We start from the raw sequence: 27,440 nt of genomic DNA, 5'->3' as shown, positions 1-27,440 counted from the left end.
TTGTTTTATTTACCTGAACATTTTAAAGATACATTCAAGTCCATTGCAGATTGCTCTCTCTTGTTACCTGGGTGCGAAGTCTCTCATCTGTTGCATATACTGATGGCCCCTCATGTGCAGTGTAATGTTTGTCTGTGAGCCCATTTTATTTTAAAATTCATGTTTGTTGTTGAAAGTATTACAGATGTCCACTTTGTTTTTTTCTCCCGCATTGACCGCCTCCTCCCCGCCCTCATCCCTCCTAAGCCTTTGCCACACTATTGTCTGTGTCCATTCAGTCCTCCTTCCCCGCACTGAGAAAGTAAGCTCAGTGAAGGTGGGACCTTGTCTGTCTCGCTGACTGTATCCCCAGAGCCTATGCCAATGCCTGTAGTAGGGATAGATATTTAATGAGTGAGTGATGACAAGTGACACCTCTCCATCAGTCTGAGCAATTTAGAGATGGTTCCGGTTGGTATCATTAGTCATATTATGAATATACCCAAGATGCATTTTTACTGTTTACTGTGCTGTTTCCAGTAACTGCTTTAATCAATTCAATTTACCTCCCTCCCACCGTTCTCCCTCCCTTACACAAACTTACTCTCCAGTGTGTGTTTTAAAAAATATGTTTTATTACTACCAGCAGAAGCGGCCTGCATGGGGTGGCAGGTACGCTGGGCTCAGGGTGTGTGTGGTCTGTGAGAAAATGATGATGACTGGGAAGCTTGAAGGAAAGGGGCTGGGGCTGGAGGCCAGCTCCAAGGGTTCTTCAGACAAACTTCTGGGAACGCTTAAAGGTATCATGGCAAGCTACCGCCAAGCCGCCGACAAGATTAAGAAATTCTTGGAAATCTAGCTGCCCATCAGAGTTGAGGTCCAGTTTCTTCATCATGCGGTCAAGGACACCGGGGTCCTTCTGGTTCTGCAGAGGCAATAATAACAATAATATTCATAGTATCTTTATGAATAGCTCAGGATAGCATATAAGCCTTAACTGCTTTACATTTATTATGTACGTATATACGGGGGTCCCCTAAGTGTCTAAAATGCTTTCAAATGTGCTGCCAACATTTTGTTCTTGCAAGAGTAGGGGCTCTAGTATTCCCACTACCCAGACACAGAATCAGAGGTAATGTGACCTGGCTAAGGGGAAGACCTGAGGCTTGAACCCAGGTTTTCTGGCTCCTAGTCCAGGGTACTTTATGTGACAGTTAGGGGTTATTCAATTTTATAAAAACAGTGGAACACTTCCCCCCCCCCCCCCCAAGTGTTCCATGCAACTCCAACATACAAACTCTATAAAAAGTAGAGTGATTTGAAGTGAAAATGGGATGCCCTGTTTATCAGCCTTATCTCCCACTCATCCAAACCCACAACACACGCACACAATTACAGCCACTGGTTCTACATGGCTACTTAAATGCACTACATTAGAAAGTCAACAGGCACATGTGGCCAGTGGCTACCATATCAGATAGTGCAGATATATAACTTTTTTTTTTTTTTTTATCATTGGAGAAGGGACCATTGGACAGGACTGCTCTAGAGGCTTTGGGGTAGAGGGACAAAATTAGAAATCTTTTCTATTAGGCCATTTACCATTTTGTAAGCTCTTTTCCCTAAATGGTGGGGAAGTTCTCCCTATGTCAGGTAATTTGATGACTTTGATCTTGAAAACACATCTTATTCAAATGAAAAGAGAGAGGAGGTCCTTTACTAGTCCTTCAGAGCTCACTCTGAGGCCTGGGAGCTCAGCCCAGGCTGCTCTGTGGACCCCCAGCTTGGAGTGAATGAAAAGGAGGCAGGAGTGTGGGGTGGGGGTTAGCTGCTGGCCCTTCCTTCCTGGCCAGTCTGCAGTCTTGTTTCCTGCTCTGGGTAGCGTGGGGGGTGAGGGCTGGGACCTGTACCTTTGTGAAGGCAGCCAGTTCCGTGTTCATGAAGGTGAGGAACTCCGTCTTGGAGAGGGTGAAGCTGTTGCTGTCCTTTCCAGCGTACCTCTGGAAAACAGCAATCAGAGACTCGATGCACCGCTCGGTCTCTGTAGGGCTGGACATTTTTGCCTTGGGAGAAGAAAAAAAAAAAAATTCAGGGCTTAGACGAGGGCAACGCATCAAGGACCGGAAGCTGGAGAACACTCCAGAGAATCTCATCTCTTCAGTTTGGGTCAAAGCAGTTCCTAAAGGACTGGGTTGTTTTTTAGGGGGCTGAGGGGCCTAAGACAAGCACAGAAAGTCACATCCTGTGAGTTCCCCTCCCCCCACCCCCATCACGTCATGGTTATTCCAGGTGAAATACAGTGAGTGGAAGTATGGAGCATGTGGGTAAGTTTGAAAGCAGTAGGCTGCCAAGATGAGAGGAAGGGTGACAGGGTCTATTGGTATTTTTTTGTTGTTGTATTTTTTTATTAATTTTTTACAGAGAGGGAGAGAGAGGGAGAGTTAGAAACATCAATGAGAGAGAAACATCGATCAGCTGCCTCCTGCACACTCCCTACTGGGGATGTGCCCGCAACCAAGGTACATTGCCCTTGACCGGAATCAAACCTGGGACCTTTCAGTCCGCAGGCCGACGCTCTATCCACTGAGCCAAACCGGTTTCGGCTCTACTGGTATTTTTGGAACACGTGCATAAATATATGTATACATCCACAAATTCATGTGCATCTCAAGTATTGTGTACAGATTTAAACATGTCCTGTTTTCCAGCGTATAGAGAGTCTACTGGGATGAACGAAATGGCAGTTCTTTGTAAAGCAATACTGAATTCCTGGGACTCATGCATTTCTAGTTGAAAACTAAAAGCTATTATTGTGTGTGGGGTGAGAGATCTGAGAATTTTTTGGATGTTCAAAAGCATCTTTCATATTTTATTTATTTATTATTATTTTTAATCCTTACCTGAGGACATGCTTAGAGAGAGGAAGGTTGGTGAGGGGGGGCGGGGGAGAGAGAGAGAAGAAGAAACATCGATTGGTTGCCTTCTATATGTGCCCCGACTGGGGACTGAACCGCAACCCAGACATGTGCCCTGACTGGGAATCCAACTGGCATCCTTTTGGTGCACAGATGATGCTCAACCAACGAGCCACTCCGGCTGGGCAGCAACCGTGTATTTTACATGTGAGGAAATGGAGGCATGAGAAGGGCATAGCAGAGTCATCCATGGAATCTTGCCCTCCAGATCCCTTTCTGCAGCCCTCAGCCTTTGCTCCTTCTCCTTCCAGATGTCATGAATTCCCACAGGAATGACTGGTAGAACTTCTCTGGTTACTTCAAACCAGGAAGGTTGACATGGGGGCTCTCAGATGGCTGCTCACACAGTTCCCAGGCTTTCTACAGAGCTGAACCACGGGCTGAGGTTACACCAGGAGCAGATTCAAAGCCTGTGCTGGGCTCTGCTTTCCCTTGAAGAGAAATCTTCAAGTAAGTTCTGTCCTGCTGAGTGTGCCCATCATTCTAGTGGGCACCTGGGGGCCCCAGAAGTGAGGGACTGCTGGGCTCCCCCTAGTGGATAAGAGCAGCAACTGCAGACTTCCTGGAACACTCACGGGGCCACACCCTTCCTCTGAGGCTTTATCTGGGGCATTAACAATGGTCTGTCTATGTGTGGATGGTGACTTTTCTTGAGTTGTACTTCCTGGAGCCCAGAGGTGGAGGCTTTCAGGCCCCATAATGAGCTAAAGATTGATCAGAGCCCCGAGGCTGTGGTGGCTGAGGGTCTCCCTCCCTCCTTCCTGTAGGCTTTTCCCTTCCCAGTCTCTCTACTAGTAGGTGCTTTACCAGCCCAGCCAGGTGCCTGCTGCCCACTTCGTCTGGGAGAATCTATGAAGCCCTTCCAGAGGAGAGTTCTGAAGCCCTTCCGGAGGCGGACTCTTTCCCAACAGTCACATTGTTGGAACTTTTTCTTAAGGAGAGAAAAGTGTTGGAAGGTTCAGGGTTTGGGGGAGAAACAGAATAGCATAGTCTAGAAACATGTGTTTGCACAACAGCTTTTCTCATCAGGACTCCTAGTAAAACGCACCGTCTTACTAATGTGTCAGATGACCAGAACAAGATCGGCTCGGAACAAGATCGGCTAGGAGGGTGTGCCAGATGGGGTAGAAGGTTCTAGACCAAGGGGCAAGGGACTGGTGACCTTTTTATAGGCCCACAGAGGCCTCCTCTGCCCCGTTTCCTTGTGGAATTCCGATTGCTTTGCTTTTCCAGTTTTTAAAGTGGCTTCTGCTTTACTTTTTTCCGCTTAACACTGTTCTTGCCTGCAGGAATTTAGACTATTTTTGTCCTCTTGAAAACTTGCTATCAGCCACAGGGAGAAACCTTGTTTCTCCTCAGGGGTAATTTTCCAGAGCAAACGGCAAGCAACGCCACGATCCCATGAGATCCCATGACTGACATGGAGCTGTGAAATTTGTAGAGCTGGAGGGGTGTGGGGAGACAGTGCTCAGGGCGGGGCGGTTGCTGAAAGGGAGGAGAGCAGCAGGTCTCCTGCCCCGAGGCCAACACTCCACACAGCTCATTGCATCCTCAGAGTCGTATTTGGTGGGAACTATGGTAGTGGCAGAATTTTAACAAGGCAAACCAAACACTCAACATTTGAGGGGAAAAAAGAATAAAATAAAAAGGAACGTGAAGAAGAAGTAACACTTGAAAGAAGACTCAAGGACTGAAGTTCTCATTCTTAACCAACACCCCCCCTGTTCCTCCCAAGGACCCCCCGGTGGCACCCCCCTTCCTCCTCCAGGGCATTCATTGCCAGGTTTCACCACCTGCTGGCGCCGCCTCTGCCTCTCCAAGTTCCCCTGTGACTTTGTCGGTTGTTGCATGGAAAGGAGAAGAGGAAAAGAGTAGGTGGGGACACAGATTGACACACCGGAGCAGGGGTTGGCCCATGTGCTCTGTAAACGGCCGGATGGTAAGTATTTCAGGCCAGTGTGGTCCGTCGTGGCTCCTCACTCTGCTTTTGTAACGGACCAGCAACCACAGGGACACCTCGTAATGAATGGGTGCGGCCACGCGCCAATAAAGCTTGACTTGTGGATGCTGAAGTTTGGTTTTCATACACTTTTCACGTGTCACAAAGTACTATTATTCTTCCTTTGATTTTTCTTTCAACCGGTTAAAAATGCAAAGTCTACTGGTAGCTTGTGGCGGGAACAGAAACCCCATCTGGTCCCCGGGTGGAAGTTTGCTGCCTCCCTGCACCAAAGAGGAGGCAGGTTTTGGAGGTGGCTTCATGGCAAAGGTAGAGAAGTCAAGGATTCAAGGTGGGGATGGCAGGAGCTAAGGGGGCACACAGGTGGCGCAGGGAGTGCCTAAAAGAAAGTGTGTGTGTGTGTGTGTGGTGGGGGGGCAGGCGAGGGAGGAAAAGGAAGGGAGGGGCTTAGCTGGGCAGGGCTCCTTCCACATTCTTGGCTGAGGTTCTGCTCCGGGGACGGGCTGGCTTCCGTCTCTGTCCTGGCCCTTTGCCTGCAGTTACTGAAACTTAGATTTTCCCAGGGCTCCGACGACTGTTCTGAAATGGGCCCTTCCTGGTCCACAGGAACAGCCGCGCACAGAGCTCCACCCCAGTCTGCGAGGTGTCTCCCGGCTCCGGGACCCCCCGGGGGCGCGGGCCGCAGCACCAGCAGGACCCCCGCCCCTCCCCGCCCGAGGGACCCGGAGCGGCCGCCGCCCGGCTGGCCAGGCGATCCCCACCCCTCAGCCCGAGCCCTCTCTTCCCCCCGGAAAACAAAGCGTCTCCGGGGGCCGCCCCTGGGCTGTGACTCCAGGTGGAACCTTAGGGCTTTCCCCCTTCCGTCCTCTCTTCTCGGCTCCCTCCCACGGATGGCGTTTTCCTGCCACGTCCACACGGAAACCACCGATCAAAAGCCTGGTGGGAAGGATGCGGTGGCTTTTTTTTCTTTTGATTTCAGAGGAAGGCAAATAAGACGTCGGGCTTACCATGTCGGAGCGGAGCGAGGCGCAGAGGCTGTGAGCGGGGCGCGGCGCGGCGAGGTCTGGGCTGGGGCGCCCGCCGGGTCCCTGCCCCGTCCCCCGCCTGTCCCCGCCCCGCAGCGCGGCCTGACTCACTCCGCCCGCCCCCTCCCCGCGCCCCCGCCGAGCGGATCTGGACTTGTCCGCCCAGCTCACAGGAAACCCATCGGAGCCTTCAGCAATCTCTCTCTCTCTCTCCTTGCCCTGTGACCCTTGGAGCTTTTTTTTTTTTTTTTTTTTTACTTTTTTGAATTAGAAGTTGTACCGGCCACATCTGTGGGCGGGTCTTTTCCTTGGAGGAGCTCCTTCTGCTCCTGATACCCGGAAAGATCCCGTTTGAAATGGGGTGTGGCCCACTTTGCAGAGCAGAAGCTCCCTGGAAGCGGGGCGCCGAGGACAGTTAACAGAGCGGGGATGTGTGCCCAGGGGAGCACCTCGCTCTTCCACTTCTCCCTAAACCGGTAACCGTTCAACAACCACAAAACTCCAGACCCCACACTAACTGCAGTTACAAACGGACCCAGCCTCAAGGCCTGGGGTTGAGTTCCAGCCCTCCCTCTCTTATTGGAGGAACTGTTTCCTAATTCTGAGCTGTAGTTTTCTCGAGGGTAAATTGGGGATAATAATTAAGGAGATAATAAATACAAAAGGGCCCTTTTAATGGTGAGTGTTATAGAACGCGAATGACTGCTTGTGGTATTGCTGTGGGTTCCATGAAATGTGCTTTGTAAACTGTGCTCTGCTGATGTTGGGAGTCATGATCCCTCTAACCAGTGGTTCTCAATCTTCCTAAGGCCGCGGCCCTTTAATACAGCTCCTCACGTTGTGGTGACCCCCAACCATAAAATCATTTTCGTTGCTACTTCATAACTGCAATTTTGCTACTGTTCATGAATCGTCATGTAAATACCTGTGTTTTCCGATGGTCTTAGGCTCTACAGCAGCGGTTCTCAACCTGTGGGTTGCGCATGAATCGTAATGTAAATATCTGTGTTTTCTGATGGTCTTAGGCTCTACAGCAGCGGTTCTCAACCTGTGGGTTGTGCAGTTCTCAACCTGTGGGTCACGACTGCTGTAGAGCCTAAGACCATCGGAAAACACAGGTATTTACATGACGATTCATGAACAGTAGCAAAATTGCAGTTATGAAGTAGCAACGAAAATAATTTTATGGTTGGGGGTCACCACAACATGAGGAACTGTATTAAAGGGTCGAGGCCTTAGGAAGGTTGAGAACCACTGCAAGCCCTTCCCTCCTCTCACTTCCCGTTGCCTCCGTCCTCGGAGCCGCCCTCATTCATTCCCTCACCTTTGAGATGGCATCTTCAGAGCAGCCAGCGTCCCTGGGCAAGCAGGTGGGGGCTAACTGTTTTAACTGTTGGCTTTCCTCCACTGTCTGCCCAATTTATTTATTTATTTTTGAAATGTGTATTTAATTGATTTGAAAGAGAGAAAGGAAGTGGGGGTAGAGAGAGACACATCGACTTGTGGCTCCACTTACTTATGCATTCATTGGTTGCTTCTTGTGTGTGTCCTGACGGGGGACCAAACCCACAACCTACGTGTATCTGGACGATGCTCTAACCACGGATCCACCCAGCCAGGGCCACATTTAGTTTTCTTTATGTTCTTCCAGATATCTTTCATGCCGATGGTTGGGAACCAGTCATAGTCCTCCCTCAGAGTTGTTTTTCGGTCCTCAACTGTTGTTTCAAAGTTGAGAAATGTTCTCTTTCCTAATGAGCCACAGGAAATTATCACATGCACGTTACATTTCTACTCCCAAAAGGCCACACACTATCAGATCCATGTCCAATCTGTTGTGATCCGAATGTGTCGACAAAATATTCTGGGTGGCTCTGTATTGCTTACTCTTCGTCTAAATTCTCCATCTTGGAATTCAAGGTCCCTTGTGGTGTAATCCCAGCTGTTTTTTTCATTATCTCCATTCGCCGTGAACTCGGGTTAAGTGGAACTTGTCACTGTTGCCTGTCAGCAGGGTTGACCCTTTAGCCAGTTCTCAATGGAAAGGCCACAGTAGTTGTGAAAATATTGAAATTCTTCTCTGCCAGTTGCTGAGTGGCCTCTTTCTTGCCTAAATCCCGAGTGCCATCCATGTGAAGCTCCAGCCAGCCCTGTCCCTCTCCTGAGCAACGAATCCCCAAAGCCAAGTAACGAGGGTTAATGCATGGTGTGGTGAGGGCCTCTTGGACTTGCTGCAGCCATGCAGCCAGGCCACTATTCTGATTGGTCAGTGCTAGGTCATGTTTTGAATATCTTCCAGCCTTTAAGAGCCCCACAATTTCCCACCTGTTTTTTTTTTTAGTAATCCTCACCCGAGGATATGTTTTTTTAAAACTAAATCTTTGTTGTTGCAAGTATTACATATGTATTACATATGTCCCTCTTCCCCCCATTGACCCCCTTCTAGCTCCGCTCCTGCCTCCCCCTGCCTGCCAGACCTTCACCACCCTATTGTCTGTGTCTATGGGTTATGCATATATGCATACAAATTATTTGGTTGCTCACTCCCTACCTACCCACCCTCCCCCGCCTTCCCTCTAAGATTCCGCAGTCTGTTCCCCCTGCTTCTGTGTCTCTGGATCTATTTTGTTCATCAGTTATTTTGTTCATTAGATCCTACATATGAGTGAGATCACGTGATACTTGTCTTCCTTCGACGGGCTTATTTTGCTTAGCATAATACTCTGTCGCTCCACGCTGTCCTCAAAGAGTAAGAGATTGTTCTTTTTTACAGCTGCATAGTGTTCCATGGTATAACTCTACCACACCAGGCCCTCAGAGCCAGGGAGTCATTACAGTTTTGCATGTGAGAAAGAGCTAGTTAGATTTGTTTTTAATGAGTGGGGAAGTCACATTTGTTTCACCAAATAGGCCTCTTTGCACAAAAATCAGCTTAAAGACCAGGTGTTTGCTCACACGCACACGGTGTACCGTATATTTACTAAAATGCCATGAGTGAATTACTCTTCATTCTTTTTCCTATTTAGCCAGAAGTTGGCTTTTAGGCCCACAAGTTGCAACCCCGAATGTATGTAACCTCGTCTGTCCCACAGCCAAAAGGGGTCCAATGGACCCGTGGTGAGCATTGGCCATATTTCCCCACTGGAACCACAGACTGTGGGATGGACTCTTATCACAGTGTTTACACAACAGTCAACAGTGCTCTCTGTAGGAACTTCCATTACCCCCCGCCCCCATCAAACGAAACATTATTGTAGCAGTAACTCCTGCTGTTAGTAAAATAGTGATTTGTATTATGTAATCAACTTTGTGAAGGAAAGTGATCTATTTTTAAAAAAATATATATTTTTATTGATTTCAGAGAGGAAGGGAGAGGGAGAGAGAGATAGAAACATCAATGATGAGAGAGAATCATTGGTTGGCTGCCTCCTGCACACCCCCTACTGGGGATCAAGCCCACAACCCGGGCATGTGCCTTTGACTGGACTCGAACCCGGGGCTCTTGGCTCAGTGGATAGGCCAACGTTCTATCCACTGAGCCAAACCGACTGGGGCACAGAAGAGATATTTTAATGGTTCCTTCCAGGTCAGAAATCCTCTGAGCCTGACACCCTCCAGAGGCGTAGTATGTTTGGAGCCTGCCTCTCATTTCTCAAAGTTCAGACTTGAAGCACCGTCTTCACTAGCTAATTTGTAGTTGCAGATTTAAATATTGCTGAAATGTGGGCGGTTTCCTCTCTGTTGACAGCCTTTTGCAAAGTGCCTGCCGAGGTGGGAGGTGGCCTGTTCCTGGAACCGGCTTTCATGTCTCTGCACATCCTTTGCCCTGCAGCCCGGCCACAGCCCAGCTTATGTGGAACATCCCAGCGTTTGGCAGGAAGAGAACAAGGTCTAGATTCCCAAGGAGAGAATGTCTCCTCTCTCTCCTCCACTGATCAAATGTGGAGGCGACTTGGGTTGTTTTCTGGTTTATAAGACGAGACATCCCTGGGGCTTTGATCCCTCTGGGTTTTTATTATGATTTCAAGGCGTATGTTACTCAGGCCACTGAGACACTCAGCTAAGTGTTTGCTGGGTGAATGGATGATTTTCATGTAGCGGAATCTTGGAGCCGATTCCACTTTTGAGATCCAGGAGCAGGGGCAGGGTGAGAACTTGGTTTCTGGGCTTTCCTGCAAATACTCGCTCATCTTACAATTCAGCAGGGCAGCCCCTTCTTCCCGAGAGCTTTCCTGCCGGCCCCTCCTGCCCTCACCCCGTCCAGGGAGCTGACCGCTGGCTCCAGAGTACCGTGCACAGATGTCCTCGACTGTGTCGGGCAGCTATTTATCTGCACGTACACCTCTTTTTGCAGAGGCTGCCAGCTCCCTGAAGACAGAGGCCATATCTGACCTTTTCAAAATCTGCCAACTCATTGCACAGTTTTGGCTTCCAATCTGTAAATCTCCTGTGACCGTAAATTTCAACCTTTCTGTTCTTCCTCTCTGTGATCGTACCTATCAAACCAAGTCTTCAGCACTTTACAGTGAAGTGTTTGCTGTAGACATTGTAGATATGTCTCTAATATGCACGTTTTAATTTTCTCTCTTTAAAGTAATTCTTATTACCTAAAAAGCAATATAGACTTATTATTTAAAAATTTCAAAGATGCTGAAGTGAAAAGCAAAAGCTTCTTATCCCCCTTAGACCCACTGGCCTTTGTCATTTGTTTCTTGGGGTGTTTTCAGTGGTTGTTTTGATTGACATTCGTGGAGTCCCACGGCATACACTCATTCACCACTTGCTTTGTTTTCACGTAATGATCTTTTTTGGACATTTTTTTCATATATCAGTGCCTATATTTCCACCTCCTTCTGAATGACTACATAGCATCCTGTAACACAGATACAAAATCACATACTGTATCTACGTTACAGATATATATTTGTGGGAACACTAACAGTGGGCTTTTTATTGAAAGACAACTAGATAGTTTCATTTTTTTCCCCCTAAGAAATATTCTAGAGCCCGGCCGGTGTGGCTCAGTGGTTGAGCATCAGCCCAGGAACCAAGTGGTCACAGTTCAATTCCCGGTCAGGGCACATGCTCCAGTGGTAGGCTTAAGCCCAGTGTGGGGGGTGCCGGAGGTAGCCGATTGATGATGTTTCTCTCTCACCGATGTTTCTATCTCTCTATCCCTCTCCCTTCCTCTCTCTCTAAAAAAAAAAAAAAAAAAAAAAAAAAAGTTCCAGAAATCCTGCCCATGCACAGGCATATCTGAGGAGAAACACTTAGAAGTAGAATCAATGGTTTCCAGAATATGAGCCTTTACAATTTTGACAGATATTGCAAAATTGTCCCTCAAGAGTTAATAGTTTTTTTTTAAATTGCAATTTTGTTCAATTACGATTGACATTCAATATTATGTTAGTTTTAGGTTAGACACATCTCTCTTGCAAAGTGATCCCCCCATAAATAAGCCTCGCACCTACCTGACACCACATCTAGTCATTACAACATTATTGACTGTATTTCCTAAGAGTTAATAGTTTTTGATAGAAAACAAGTCACTTCTTAGGTCTGTGAATCGGCAAGTCTGCTGAGACACAAAACGTTGAACGGACACAAAGGAGTTAAGTGCTGTGGTACATTCTTGTGTTTCAGCCTGAATTGGCAGCATCTCTGGAGCCTGTTACCTCGAATGTTGCTTTGGTTTCTGGCTGCCTCCTTCAGCTGCCCTCTCCTCATTTCCCAGCCCAGCCCACAGCTCCCCTCCCTCCACACTGAGTGGCTCCCCTTCCCCCCCCCACCCCCCGGTAAAATTTCCCTCCGTTGCTTAGTCACCCCTTGCAAACAAACCCAGCCACGCCCAGGAACAGGAATTACCTGTTTCTCAGTACCTCCCGCTGCTGAAACCCGCTGCGATTTCCCAGTTATTACCCTGAGTGCCTGAGCGGGCCTCCCCTGGTGGTTTGGTGGGCATTGTTTAGGGGAAGAGAGAAAAGCAGATGCTCTTCTAGAGCAAGACGGTGTGAAGTTTAAGAGGGCAAATTTAAAACACGAAAGAAAGCAGGCTTCAGAGGCTCACAGTGGCCCTGACCGGTTTGGCTCAGTGGATAGAGCATTGGCCTACGGACTGAAGGGTCCCAGGTTCGATTCCAGTCAAGGGCATGTGAAAGATGAGACAGAGGGCCCAAAACCAGGACTACAGGCTTTATTAGAGGAGAAGGACCCCTGCCGGGCTGTCTCGCAAGGGGAGAGTAGCAGAACTTGCAGAGGGGAGCACGCCTTTTGAGGGGAGGAATGGGAAGGGATGGGGCTTAGGGTACTCGGCACGCGCTGATTGGTGGTTTCATATAAGGCACATGATTAGGCACTTAGGTATTTAGGAATCAAGAGCTTAGGGTATTTGGCAGGTGCTGATTGGTGGTTCAATGTATAGTCCATATAAAGTGCCTGGTTAGGTGCTCAGGAATGTCCAGGCCGCAGGTGCAGTTTACATCACACTCCGTCCATCAGCTGGGGGAAGGGAGGATCTATCAGCATATACCTTGGTTGTGGGCACATGCCAGTAGGGGGTGTGCGTGCAGGAGGCAGCTGATGGATGTTTCTCTCTCATTGATGTTTCTAACTCTCTATCCCTCTCCCTTCCTCTCTCTGTAAAAAATCAATAAAATATATTTTAAAAAAGAGAGGCTCACAGTGTGGGGATGGGAAGATTATTTAGTCTGTAAATATTTATGGAGCTCCTAGCTCCTACCCTGTGTCAGTTTAACACACCAAGGCACCCCGTGCGTGCCTGTGGGGTGTTGGGCATGAGTAGGGCCGGGTGCCTGCCTGGGCCTCCTGTTCTGGTCCCATGTGCCAGGAGTAGAGCGGGGCCTCTCTGTACTTGTGTCTCTGGGTTTTATTTCTTACGGAGAATGGCCCTGTCCCTCCCCTCTAGGTCAGGCTAGTCAGTAATAGGTCGAGTTGCGGACAGAAAACCATAGTGGTTTTGATGGCCTCAGTGGAAAAAATGACGTTTGCTCCTGTAGGATTTGGGACCTGGGGCAGGGTAGAAGCTCGGAGCCACTACCCAGGAAGTGACTCAGGGACAAGCAACGTCCGAGTTCTGCTTTCCTATCTTCAAGGAGAGCTTGTGGGGAGGTCCGAGGGTGGGTCCCTGAGTGGAGCTGCTAAGGGCTCACAGGACCCAGCTGGGGGCGTGGTGTGGGTGTGGGTGGTGGTGGAGGTGATGGGGGTGGGGTGGTGGTTGGGGGAGTTTGGGGATGGGAGTGGGGTGAGGATAGGGTGAAGGGATAGGGGGTAGGGTGGGGTGGTGAGGTGGTGGTGAGGTGATGGAGTGGTGGGGTGGGGTTGTGCCTATTTCTGATAGGCTCTAGGTTCCACTTGATTTCTGACCTAGGACACCTCAGTAGCCAGAACTCTGATTTAGAGGTAGAATACCACCTGTTGGCACAGATATTTGGGGGCTATTAAAATGCCAGGAGGCCTTGTCCCAGAAGCTGCCAGAGGGAAGTGCTGTCGTGGTACCTCATTCCCACCCCCACCTTCATTGCCCACAATCTCAGAAGGCAGCAGCCCCTGGGACTTCAACTGTGGGGAGGACAGCAGGGGCTGGCGTTGCTGCGGGTGCAAGCTGGTGGGGGGAGGGTGGGGCAGACACACCTCCTTCATTTCAGGTTGCAGGAATTTTATGAGGCCTTAAACCTTCAGTATACCAGGAAAACTAATCCTCAGCATTTATCATCTGGACCCAATACACCCTTCATCTATCATCTATCTATCTTTGAATCGTTTTATAATTTGTAAAAGTAAAGACTAGAAATCTTACCATTTACAATAGTATGGATGGACCTAGAGGGTATTAGGCTAGGTGAAATAGATCAGTCAGAGAACGACAAATAGCATATGATTTCACTTATATGTGGAAACAAAGGACAAAAGAAACGAACAAAACAGAAACAGACCCATAGACACAGAGAACAGACTGATGGTTGCCAGAGGGAAGGGGTGTCGGGGGCTGGGTGAAAAGGTGAAGGGATTAAGAACTACAAATTGGTAGTTACAAAACAGTCATGGGGAACAGAGTTAAATGAATAAATGGCAATCAGTATGTACCTGTCAATAATTGCTTTAAATATAAGTGGCTTAAATGCTCCAGTCAGAAGACGTAGGGCAGCTGAATGGATAAGAAAGAAAGACCCTGCATAGATATGCTGCCTAGAAGAGATCCACCTCAGAACGAAAGATGCACACAGACTAAAAGTGAAGAGATGGAAATGGAAATGAAGACCTGTGAGCACTTTCTGCCCTACAATCTCTATTACAGATGAACATGAGAGGGTAGAATCTTTCATCCATTTGAAGCTCCATGAAGGAAAACAGGGTGTAACCTCATTGTCAGCCCCGGGGCCAGAGCAGTGAAGTGGGGTCTTTTCCCCGAGTCCCTGTTGCCTAAAGATGGATCTACTTGGGACTTTGCAGTCAATTCACCACAAGGTGGCGAACAAGCCCCAGGCATGAGGTTCTGAGGCCCACACACCTCCCGGGTTGGGTCCTTTCTGGATGGCCCCTGAATGACCTGTTGTAAATGTGGGTAAAGACACAGACTCCATGGTACATCTGGAGGAGGGTGTGATCCCAAATATGGAGAGAAGTTAGGATTCATTCATTAGGGTAACGACACCTATTGAGTGAGTGCTTACAATTGGCTGGATGTAGGGAATATGGGTGGAGAATAAGACAGAGACAGAGTTTGTGGTCTAGTGGAGTTAGCATAACTAGTGTGGTCAGTGAAAAGGGAGAGCTCCCTCCAGTGTCCATAGTCGTGGTTCAGATGGCAGGAGACCGCCAGGTCATTTCACGGGGTCAGGTCCCCTGTGGGAGAAGTCTGGAGATGAGAGAAGTCACTGCTGCGGGTAGCTACCCCAGTGCCCATTCTGACTCTGCCTGCTGTGCAACCTCAGACAACTTACACAATCTCTCTGAGCCTCAGCAGCAAGATCAGGTGGTCATCACCTCCTGGGTGTGTCATTGGGATACCGTGCGGCTCAAGGAAACTCTGTGTTGTGGTGTCTTTTAAGATCAGCTGAGGAAAAGCCCTGTACAAATCCCAGTTATTACATATATTATGGAGTTCAGTGTGATTGATTAACCATGAGGCATTTTTCCATCTGATAAGGCTTTTTTAAATACACTCAGACCAGTAATTACAGAAATTTAAGACTTCCCCCAAACACGTTCACAATTACTGGCACACAGAGTGGACTCCAAGATCCCTAATGCATTCTTGCTCAGCTCAGTCAAGCTTTTGTTGATCAGAAAATAGAAAAACACACACCCAGAAAACTCTTGTTCTTTGTGTCTTTCTTGTAGGAAGATAATAAACCCAGTGACTAAAGAATAATTACATTTAACCAATTTTCCTTATGTATCAAGACCTATTTCTGAAACTATGATTGTTAAGGATTTTATTTTAATTTTTTAAAATATATTTTTATTGATTTCAGAGAGGAAGGGAGAGGGAGAGAGATATAGAAATATCAATGATGAGAATCATTGATCGGCTGCTTCCTGCATGTCCCCCTACTGGGGATCGAGCCTGCAACCTGGGCATGTGACCTTGACCAGAATCGAACCCAGGACCCTTCAGTCCTCAGTCCTACGCTCTATCCACTGAGCCAAACCAGCTAGAGCTAATTGTTAAGAATTTTAAGTAAGACCCAAGTCAGTATGGGGTATTTTCTTTTTCATGGTTCATATGGATGTAAGTGTAGATCTCAAAACAATTTTGATTTATACACAATAATGTATAACTTCCTGATTTTTGAATTTTTAAAAAACATTACAGATAAAATCTAAGATTTCTTTGACTAATGCCATCACTCCTGGCCCCTTTTCCCTCTTTGCCGAGGTAATGACCACTATGACTTTGGTGTTTTTCTTTCAGATCTTTACCTTTTCATTTTTATAGGTAGAGAAAACCAAGAAGGATATGCATATAGGTCTTTACATATTTCCCCCTATGGCTTCTTCCACCACTAGCAACCTTTAATCTTTTTAGGCAACAGGATAGGGTATGGATAAAAAACAAATAAGTAATGATTTACCACTTTAAGTGTTAAGTCCTTAAGAAGAAGAATAGAATTTGATCTCCATGCCCAAGTAGCTTACAATATAAACGAGGAGACCAGACATCCTTACAAAACAATTGGAGAACACGCGGATGCGGGATGAAGGCCTCATCACTGAAAAGGTAGAATTCTCCCGGAGGTGTCTGGGGGCACATGCTGCCTGAAGGGGCAATGAGGGTCACAAAGGCTTTAAGGCTGTTCTGGAAACCTCAGTAATTGATTACTGACTGGGTCATCAATGACGGCAACTCCTGGCCGGAGTCACATTGACCTTAAGGACAGAATGGATTTGGGTCCTTCATGTGAAACTCGGGGCCCTGCTTGTAGGAGTGTGGCATCTCTGACTGAGTATCTCAACATTTGTGGACCTTCCTTCCTTCATCCTAATCTAGATTCTGAAAAACATATTCCTGCCATTAAGAGTAAAATTGAAAATACATATTACTGTATATAAACCAAAGTCTTTCTTCACTGTTTATAATCTTGGAGAGGAAGAGAAGGCTTAAATTCCCCCCTTTTCATCTATTTCGTTAAAGCCTCTTCAGGTAGATTTGAAGCTTCTGACAATAAAACACATAGACAATAAACTAGTAAAATAAAAAAATAGGAAAAAGGAAAATTCAAAGGCACCAACTATAAGGATCAACACAACCGATGTTATTACACCTCAAACTTTCTGGCTGCAGTTCCCAGAAGACAATATCAGTTATTTGGTCCTTCTGATAGGAAAGCAAGATGTCATTTTTACATTTTTTTTATGAAGAAAGATAGCATTTCTTAGAGTTAAATTTTAAAAGGAATGCCTCCCGTGGGGCTTTATAAGGGTGCGCACCTCCTGGTGAAATGGACAAAATTCTCAGCAGCGTTTTGGCAACCAAACCAGTGGTGAAGTTTACATGTCTCTTCTGTGTAACGGAAACTGAAGATGCGCATGGGGAATTGTTATTTTAAAAATTGGGTAGGTGACTTTAAAACATATCTCAGTGAAGGCGATTCTGCCGCAGAGATAAGTGTAGTCCCTTTATGTGGCCTTCTTGTGATTTTGTGCAGGCCAGGGACAGAATTTAGGCTACTTGAGGAGAGGAGGTCTGTGCCTCCTACACCCTCTGTGAACAGCGCCCCCCAGCAGGCGTGTGAGGTTGTCCTCCGTGGTGAGCACAGCGTGCTGGTGCTCCCTCAGCTCTGCCAAGGAGGGTTGGTCTTCAGACTCCACACACCAGAGGAGCGGGTGTCAGGCAGAGGGACATTATGAAAACGGAGGCCCTGACGGTCTTCTCGTCTGGATCGAAGACCGCACATCTCTGCGTGGAGATGGGCCACGATGGCAATCTTTCTCTTAATGAGAATCCCCGACTTACGCCACTCTGTGTCATGTGTCAGGAATGACTGAACGGCGGTGCGCACTCTCCTATGGATCATGGGCATGAGATGTAAGTAGGAGGTGGTTCCGATTGACTTGGGGAACCTGGCCTCTACCTGCCCGATTTGGAGGCTTTGATCTGAGGCCACTATTCAGTGCAGCGGCATCTTCAGTGGATGTGTCACAGTCCCTGCAGCACCCGGCGGCGATCACTGACTCAGCGCGGTGTCTCCCGGGGGTGGGGAGGCTGGGCTGGAAGGAAAAGGAGGCCTTCGTGCAGCTGTTTCTTTAGGCTGCTCCATCTTCTCGTGTGTATCCTGTTTACATTTGTGGACCCAGAACCTGAATGTCCTCTCAGGGATCTAACAACGAAGTAAGGGGATGTATCCTTTGCCCAGAGGGCCAACCTCAGAGATCTGGAAGGAGCCAAGATTGTGAACTCCTGAGGCCAGTGACCTAGCCCTGGCTCTGGCAGCTGACACCAGGCCATTGGCCTACATGTACCCCTCTTATGTCACAAAATGGAGAACCTGTCCCTGCCCCACATGGGACAGAATAGCAGTGGACTATGTGCCTTGTGATGTATTTATATGCTTAAGCAGAACAATGGAGTCCACAGTGTGTCTGAAACAGAGAAAAATATTTTTATACAAGGTGAGATTGCCACAGGCTGTGTGGGCTCTTCCACGCCTAGTAAGAGGGAGTTTCTAGGCCCAAGGTCCATTCTGTGCGGCCGAGTACATGTCAAAGACTGTATGCAGGAGCTTGCCTTTCCCAACAAGAGCTAAGTGACGCTGGGCAAGCCGCTTCCCCTTTCGGGGTCTTACTCATCCTTTCTGCAGACTATGAGTTGACCCCCTCTTCTGAAGTGGTTCCTAAACTGTGTCCAGGACTAGTTGATGAACTTCCTGAGATTTTTATGCAACATTTTTAGCAGATACACAAACTAAAGCACAGAGAGGTTAAGTAACTTGCCCAAGGATGCACTGTAAGTGAGCGGCAGACCTAGGATTGATTATAACCTGGGCACCACCGTCTGACTCCTGGATCCATGTTTTTAATATTGCTCTATTCTGCCTTTATTCCTCATTTCCTCACTTCTTAAATACTTCGCTCCTGGCATTTTGAGGACCAAGCATGATTTTTTGTTCACCATTGTCATAATAGCTAGTACAGGTAATGCTCCTGGAATGATATAGACACACGCTCAAGTGCTTTGTGGGGCATTGATTTCCAAGGGTTGATCCTCCCAACCCTGCTGTCCTATTCGAAATCAATCATGAAGACAACACCACTTTCTCAGGCCCCTCAATTTAAATTAGATCTCCCTGTTGTTTTTTTCTCAGAGCACTTATCATAGTTTGTAATTATATATTAAAAAATTTTTTTAAAAATGACTATCTTCTTTCATCCGACTGTATTCTCTATGAGGTGAAGAATTATATCTGTTTTGTTCATCACTATACACCCTGTATGCATAGTTCAGTAGCTGGTCAGATGTTGAATTAATAGATAAACAAAGTGCCCCCCATGGATTTGATACGACTCTAGGCCCAAGATAGTAAACACACATGTATTGAGTACTTACTAATGCTAGGCGGTTTGCATATATAATATACATAACATACTTTTATGTATATTATTCCATTTATTCCTTTTAAACAAACTTTTTTAAATTGAGGTATAACCTCCAAATCTTAAGTGTACATTTGATGAATGATCACAAAATAGACACTCCCATAAAACCACCACCTCCATAAAAAAATAGCACATTAACCAGTGCCCCAGAAGTCCCCTTTCTTGCCCATACTCTCTCCTCTCTAGTGGTACCATTATCCTGACTTCTAGTAACATAGACTATTTTCTTTTTTCTGTTTGAATTTTATGTAAGTGCAATCACTTTGTATAAATTCTGTTGTGTGTAGCTTTATTTTGCTCAACATCATGCTTATCTAGTTCTTCGATGCTGCTGTGTGTGGCTGTAGTTCTCATTGCTATATGATAGTCCATTATGTGAATATAATACAAATTATCAGTCCATTCCCAGTTGATGGGCCTGTGGGTTATTTATCTTTGTATGCTCCTATGAATATTTTTGACCATGCCTTTTGGTGCCTTTCTGTTGGGTTCTATAGCTGAGGTAGAATTACTTGGTCATAGGGTTTGCATATGCTCAGCTTCAGTAGATATTGCCCTATCATTCTCCAAAATAATTAATAATTAATATATGCTCCTGCAATCAGTGTGAGAGTTCTACTTGCTCTTCTTCTTTGCACACTTGATATAATCACTTTTTAATTTCAGACACTTGGTATGTCCTCACTATAATTTATTTGGCATTTACCTAATATCTAACGAGATTGAGTGCCTTTTCATCAGCTTTTTTGATGTCCTCTTTTCTGAAGTGCCTATTCATGTCTTTTACTTAAAAACATTTTTTTTTTTTTTTTAGAAATTAGTGTGTTTTTTCTCATTGACTTATAGGCATTCTTTGTATATTCTGGGTACTAGTTTTATTTTTTTATTCTTCATAATAACCCTGTGGTTTGTTATAATGACATTTTACACAGGCAGATGTTGAGGTCAGAGAGCTTAAGTTGGGGAAATAACACTCAAAGAACAATTAGTGAGTAGTACCAGCCACTAAGCATTAATGTATTTATCTGGGTGGTGCAGGCTATGAATGTGATATAGTCGTTAAAAGATCAGTGAGCTTGTGGGAAGAGGTAGGACTTAGTCTAGGACTTTAAGGACAGGTATGATTGAGGAAGTAGAGAGGATTTTGAAACACTTTTCAGGGAAGGTGAATCACAAGTGCAGAAGCATGGAGTTGGAAGCAATAATTCGATGAACACCTTGGCTTTGAATAGTTCTTTGCAGTACTTTAGAGTTGGATTCTTCATGAGGGCAGGGACATGCCTTTTCCATTCACTAGGGCATGTCCAGTGCCCACCAGTGCCTGGCACATAGCAAGTGCTTAATGATTATGTTTAAGTGAAATGATTGAATGAAATTGGTCCAAACAATGTTCCTGCCAACATTGTAAGACAGGATTTAAATGATCAAGGTCAGGGTTAAAAGACAATTAGATGACCAACCCGATGCTCTTAGTAAGAGTTCTACATTTCTAAATTGTAATTAAAGGGATATTATAGAGAGTTTGATCAAGTTAGACTCAATGTGGTATGTAGGAAAGTGGAGTCTGTCACAGAGAGGTCTTGAACCGAGAGATGAAACAATGACTTGCAAAATTCTCGAGTGATTAAATGAGGAATTGACTGGAAGCAGGGGGACCAGCTAAGAGGTTATTACCATGATATTGGTACTTATTCACTAAACATTTATTGCAATGATAGTATATACCTGATGCTATGCTCCATACTAATGCAGAATAGCAAGACATGTAAGTGATGAACCTTGCCATCAAGGAGCTTATGGTCTGAGTGGAGAGCTAAGACAAACACACAAATAACTGTAATTCAAGGAAGAAAAAAGGCGTAAGTAGAAACTATGGAGTTAAGGGAGGAGGACAACATCTGTTTCGCGGGGGCCATCAGGAAAGGTTAAAGTAGTATTCTATAGCAGCATTTCTGCCTGCCTCTGCCTTCCTGCCCTCTCTATCATACTGGGATGACCTCGTGTATTTATTGTTGCACTCATTGCTTGTGTCACCCCTCCCTCATTGGCTAAAGAGTACTTATTTGTTTTGTCACTGTTGTACTTCTAATGCTTTACCCAGCATATGGAACTAATATGGATTTTTCAATAAAATCTTGGGATGAATGAATGAAGTGGCACTAGAGTTGGATCCCAGAGGATAAGCAGGATTTGGACATAAATCTGTAGAAAGAAGGGAGAGACAGTATTTTAAAGTGGAGGGAACTTGAAGTCATATAGGGAGAATGAAAGCTGGATATAGAAAATGGGTTTAAACAAGATCCTATAGTGAATTTATTATTCATGACCTTTGTTATTTTTATGGTCCCTGATATATATTGCCAAATTGCTGGCCAAAAGGGATGTTTAGTTTATGCTCAAATATATGTTTTTCTTTTTGTGTGAATTGTCTCATGTCTCTTGCTCATTTAAGAGAATACTTTTTTTTAGGTAGGAATATTCATTATGTTCATTCATGTTTGTAGGTAGAATGAAAAGACCTGAAAATGTTGAGGGGGAGGAAATGGAGAATTTTTGATTCTGGAAGAGGTATGAGTTGAAGTAGAAGAAAACTGAGCCTCAACAGAAGAATACAATGGGAAATGGGGTATTTTGGCTTCAGGAAACCTGTGATAACTACTTTATTCCTTTTTTTGTGTCATAATTAAGTTCTGAGAGCATCATCCTGTAATTATGGTTCTTTTAAGAAAACAGAAATTGCTAACATTGTTTTTGTTTCTGATCAATGTCTTTAAGGCTTGATGGAAAATAAAGGGGAAAAAATGAACCAAAAAAAGGTATTGATCATCAGATTGTTTAATTGTTAATTTTAATACAGTGCCCTTAGCAAACCATATGGATAAACATTTTGTAGACTTAGTGGATGGTTGATTATAAGGTCTTCTTGTGGAATCAAGCATACTTTAGATTTGTATTCTCTTTCCTCTTTATAATTATTCTGATTGCTTACTTGAGCCAGAAGCTATGAAAAGGCTGGGTAAGGAGTGGGATTTAATAAAAGTTTGTTGAATGAATAAATGAATGAATGAATATGTAGCATAGATTTAGTTGCAACTGGACATTAGTAAAGAAAGTCATAAATCTATTTTAATTGGGTGCTAGATATCACAATTATTTTAAGTTATGGAGATATCTGAGATTATTTTGAGGGATAACATTTTAGAATAAACTTAAAAACTGTGTGAAAAATATCATGAAACAGAATTATCTACAACTATGAATTAATGATATTTTATGATGGTAAGATAGTATTGTAGAGTCACATACGTCCTATTGCCACATTATAAAAAGCCAATTAATCAATTAAAGAAATTGGCACCTGTTAAAAATGTGAAGGGGATTTTTCCATTTTTAGTGACAGGTAAATTGTGATAAATTATCTCTTGACAAAGTCCATTTTAGCACTTGGCAATAGCATCCTATGATAGGATGTTTGTTCAGTGTGACATTTCTTTGGTAGTAGCTCTCACTGCTGAATACTTTATTATTTGCTCTTGTAAAAACTTAGGAAGGAAATTTAAAGGATTATTAATCTGCATCTGAATGTGTACATGTGCGTGTTGAGGGTGATCAAGAGGAAAGAAGTTCGGGGCATGTTGAGATGTACGAAGGTCTCCTGGGATAATGAATGATAAGGATTCATTGCTTTGTGGTCTTTTTTTTTTTTAAATATATTTTATTGATTTTTCACAGAGAGGAAGAGAGAGGGATAGAGAGTTAGAAACATCGATGAGAGAGAAACATCGATCAGCTGCCTCTTGCACAACCCCTACTGGGGATGTGCCCGCAACCAAGGTACATGCCCTTGACCGAATCGAACCTGGGACCTTTCAGTCCGCAGGCCGACGCTCTATCCACTGAGCCAAACCGGTTTCGGCTGCTTTGTGGTCTTGTTCCTCTCTCTGAGGGTGGCCTTGCTTATCTTCCAAGGCCTGGGCAGCTGATGTTTGTTGTGTGTCAGCAGAATCCTTACCAGGCAGAAGCTCCCTGGTGTACTATGTAATGCTTGGCTGTCATTGGAAAAGACAGGAAAATCTGAGATCTCATTGCTGAGCTGGTGATTGCAGAGGCTTATACCCTGGCTGTCTAAGCTTGATTTTGATGCTCCTCTTTGGTTATGTCTGTTTGCTGCAGAATCTCCTGCAGGTACTTGTACAGTGGACTGGAATAGACTGCACTGCTCTCTGCTGAATAGGACTCTTCATTCCTCTGAGTCCTCTCTTCAAGGCCTGCCTCAGGGACTGAAGAATTGGGTCCCTTCTTGGCTGGATTTTGTTCTCCTGCCAGCCCTTGGGGGCTTTTATCCTCTTCCTCTAATGTGAGAAGTTTCTCGGTTTCAAGGTGTGTCTGTGCCTCTGGGGGTTCACTGGGCTCCACAGCTGGACCTGGGCCTTTAGTCCCCGAGCCCTGAATCTTGTGCTCTTTGCCTTCAGGCGGTTCCTGTTCCTCGGTGAGCTGCTCATCCTCTCCTCCGACTGCCGCCTGAATTCTGTTTTCCTCACCCAGTGCTACCTGTTTCTGGGTGTCTGGGTTATTATTGTGACTTCCTTGCACAGACGCTTCGTGTGAGTCTACTTGACTCTGGGAATCCCCTTGCATAGGCGGGTCAGTTGTCTCTGAGCTGCTGTCACCATCCTCCAGAGCCAGGCTGTTGGGGGTTTCAGAAGACCCTTTATCCTTCTGGGTGACTGTTGGCTCCTGATCTTCCCCCTGGGAACCACGCTCCTCCTTGACAAGCTTGTCTTGAGTCTTGGTGACCCTTTTATTTTCTCCTCCAGACTTGTTCTCAAGTGGTGACGACTCCCATCTTCTTTCTCTTGCTCCTGGTATCCCTTCTGCTGCAGGGGCATTTTTGTTGCTCACAAGCGCTTCTCCTGTCCCTTCCTCTGTGTGTCTTGCCTCTTCTCCTGGGGTGTCTGCTTCTTCAATTTCAGGATGGTTCTGATCTCCTCCTTCTGAGCTTAACTCTTGTGTCTTAGAACCTTCTCCAGCATCCCTTTCTTTTGCCGGTTCCTGGAGTTCCCATCCTGGATGCTTGCCATCCTGTGCTTCCTCTTCCAGGGCTGGTGGCTGAGACTTTCTTTCGCTTCCTTCCCTCCCTATTATTTCATGGGCCTCAGGGCCTCTCCCCTCTTTCCTCTCAGTTCTAACATCAGGTGTTCCTGAAACATGTCTGCTGTCTTCGTGGACGGACAAGTTGTTTGTTTCATGTTCTTTTTCTTGTGCTGGGGGTTCTTGGGTCTCAGGTGTTCTGCCGTCCCCCTCTGGTTCAGCTGCGTTCTTTGTCTCCGGTGGCGTCCTGTCAGCATTGTTTCCTGGTTCTTGAGTCTCAGCTGTCCTACTGTCATCCTTGGAATCAGTTTGTTCTGGCAGGTCTGTGCCCTCTGAACTCAGTTGATCTTTTCCTTGTAGTGGCTGTTCTTGTGCATTAGAGTGTTCCTTAACAACCTTTTCTGCTGCAACTCTCTGATCTTCAGGTGGTCTCTGTGCTGTTTCTTCTGGTGGAGAACTTTGGGTTCCCAAGTTCCCTTCCTGTTCTCCACTCTGATCTCTTGTCTTAGTGTCACTTTGCTCCCTGGCTGGTTGAATCTCCTTATCCTGTCCCTCCTCCCCCTTTGTGGGACTGCCCTCCTGTTCTGATCTTGCTGTTGGCTTATTTGTCTCATTTTCAGCCCCTTCGTCTCCTGTTGATGCTATACCTTGGGTCACTTCCTGACTCTGTCCATCTCCTTCCGGGTGTTGGTTCTTAGGGTCATTGTGCCCAGAGGCTTCTCCTGGCAGTTTGTGAGTCTTGGTGTCGCCCTGTGGTTCCACCCTGTTGTATCCTCTTTCCTCAGGGCTGAGCTGAGCTGATGACACTATTCCCAAAGGAAGCACTAATTTATCTTGAGTTGGTGGAGTTCCCTCTGTGGGCTGGCCAGTTCTGCTGGTTGCCTGGAGATTCATATCATCTGGCTTCTCTTCTGGTTTAGGCCCTTGTCTTGGTTCTGAATTTAGTAATGATTGTATGTCAAGATAATGGAGGTTCAACAAGTTGAAGATTGTAAGAACAAATTCATCAAAACTGATGGTGCCATCACTGTCAATAGTCAGAAGATTCAAGTTTCTTTCTACAGCATGAATGACACGTGGCTGCATGAAAACACAGTGAGAAATCAGCCTATTTACAAGAAGTCAAGTGTGTTGAGTGTCTACATGTTTCCCAAGAATACTCATTTTTTTTTTTAGCCTATTCTTCAGGCACTTGTGAGACTTCCCAAAATAGTAAGAATTTTTTTTTTGATTCTGGATGCCATTTTTCATGAGAGAGCAAAGGAGCATTTACATCACTTATGAGTTGCATTTAGATATGTACTAGTTCACGATTCCTCTCAAAAGCTTAGTTTTGAGCTAAGCAATATTGGCTAAGCAATTGCACAGAGTAGGGAGCTGAGAATGAAAAGAAGTTATTCAAAGGCAGTGAGTGCCGAGAGCTGGTAGCCAGGTGTAAAACAGGCAGGGATCACTTATGCCCGTCCTGCTTGGATTATGGAGAAAGGACAAGTGGAGAAGGATTTGTACAGCTCTGTGAGCACCATACCTGAAGCGTGTCCCCAAACTCTCCCTGGATGAGCCTTTTCAGCTCTCTGCAGGTCAACGTCGCCTCATCACCGTCTTCCCTGGCGTACTTGTGGAATGTCTCGATTACGTGGAGGACATCTCTCAGGAGCCGAGGCATCTTGACAAACTCAGGAGACTCTGAGAAAGGACAAACAAACTTGATCTTCTAGGATGGGCCCTTCAGGAAGGAGATAACAAGATCGTCGTTCTTTCTGACGCTGTCCCAGCTTCCCTGGCATTAGCTGCTCTATTCTGCATCTTAAAATATTATATTTGAACTTCAGGGGTGATTTAGTTTTGTACCAGGCAATGTGGCGAAATCAGACCTAGCACAGGTAAATATTAGAAGAGACACTTCACCCTATCCTTCGGAAAACAGCAACACTCATCTGTTCAGAGAAGGCTTTATTGTAAAAGGAGGGCGGAAAAAGAACTCAAATGTAAGTGCTAAAATACACAAATAAAACCAACAGAGTGAGACCAATCCTTCCAGCCTCATCTAACAGTGCCCACCTGTTTTCCTTCCACCTTGACTCAGTCTAACTCCTCTGCTTACGGAAGTGTAACTTTTGAAGTTAGGAAAGCTTGTAGAGGAAAGAGAAGTAAATCAACTGCTATGTATGCAGGCCAAAGCAACTTTTATTATTATTTTTTAACCAAGAAGACATGGCTCAGGGGCTCAGGGAACTTACTGGTAAAAGAGAGTCCTGACTTTCCCCTCTCCCCGCATCAATACCCATCATTTAAATAACTCTGCATTTTTATTTTAATATAGGTCTGAGTTCTATGTCTTGTTAAATAATATTCATGCCTATGTCATACAAACAGTTTGTATTTTTTAAAACAGAAAATTATCAAAGAAGTTCTGGAAGCAAGGGATGCATTTGGGTGGCTGGAACACTCCCCTCTTTCCCCCCCCCCCCCCCATTTAGTATCATCAATAGTGTTTCTTCTGAAATCCTTATATAATCTCACATAGAAGCAAAGCAGTAGCTCAAGAGATACTCATTGAGACTTACCTTGTTCAGGAGTGAGACCAAGTGGGATGCGGGTCAGCTGGTTGTGAGCTGACAGCAGGCACTGAAACCTTTTATTGAGTCTCTAATTGCACAGTTTGGAAGGAGACACCCTCTGGGTCTAATGCCCTGATTCATCACCACCGACTCCCCTCTTTCTCTGCTGCCAACTTGTCTTACGTTTATTTCCTTCTTTAGGCAGATTCAGTTAAATCTTGGTTTCAGACTCATCCAAAGGAAGGGGAAAAGGTACCTTGGTTCACTACTGACTTTTTGAGGGATCTTTGGGGTGGTGATGGCTTTTTTTTTTTTTTTTTTAAACCTAAGGACACAATTACATTTCTGTTGGACAAATCATAGGCTGGCAGGAGCCTCAGAGTCATCTGATCGGTCTTTCTACTCAGGATGGACTTAATTTGACCCAGCCCAGATAGATGGGTGTCAATCATGTGTTTAAAAATAGAGGCCCCTTTTAGCCATGTGACAGAAGTGGAGGTACCAGTTGATTCAGGTGTTTCAATACTCTGCTCTCCTTGCTTAGAGGCAGAGTTAGGGGGGAAAAAAATCTCAGCTGGGTTGTGCAGCACTTCACTTACCTTAGATGTGCTATTTAAAAAATGTGATCAATATCTGCTCTTTAAAGGCATTTTCACAATCCAGGGAGCATCTATTTAACTGTGTTCTTTCTGTAAAGGGGAAAGGGAGACAGAATCTTTCAAGCTGAGGACAG

At 45.6% G+C, this 27,440-nt stretch overlaps 2 protein-coding genes across 2 annotated transcripts; both read right to left on the bottom strand.

Moving 5' to 3' along the window:
• Positions 1–592: 592 nt before the first annotated feature.
• Positions 593–6,005, bottom strand: S100A11 (S100 calcium binding protein A11). Its single transcript, XM_008147256.3, has 3 exons — positions 5,922–6,005; positions 1,890–2,042; positions 593–904 (listed from the first exon to the last, which is right to left on the bottom strand). The coding sequence occupies exons 1-3, from the start codon at positions 5,922–5,924 to the stop codon at positions 752–754; spliced, it is 309 nt and encodes a 102-aa protein (XP_008145478.3). The 5' UTR covers positions 5,925–6,005; the 3' UTR covers positions 593–751.
• A 4,769-nt stretch (positions 6,006–10,774) lies between these two features.
• On the bottom strand, positions 10,775–25,812 carry TCHHL1 (trichohyalin like 1). The gene is given in 5 exon segments (XM_028154311.2): positions 10,775–10,812; positions 22,963–23,091; positions 23,094–23,183; positions 23,186–25,226; positions 25,675–25,812. Coding segments are annotated over 5 exon segments (2,436 nt in total).
• Between the last annotated feature and the right edge of the window lie 1,628 nt (positions 25,813–27,440).

Source organism: Eptesicus fuscus, chromosome 22 (genome assembly GCF_027574615.1).
Source record: "Eptesicus fuscus isolate TK198812 chromosome 22, DD_ASM_mEF_20220401, whole genome shotgun sequence".
NCBI classification, from domain to species: Eukaryota; Metazoa; Chordata; class Mammalia; order Chiroptera; family Vespertilionidae; genus Eptesicus; species Eptesicus fuscus.
The sequence above is the reverse complement of the archived record's forward strand: the minus strand, read 5'-3'. Positions and strand labels throughout refer to the sequence as shown.

Excerpts from the sequence above, each read along its gene's own strand:
- S100A11 (XM_008147256.3), bottom strand. Across the intron at positions 905-1,889 it reads AACTGGCTGCCTTCACAAAG|AACCAGAAGGACCCCGGTGT; the intron begins GTACAGGTCCCA and ends TTGCCTCTGCAG.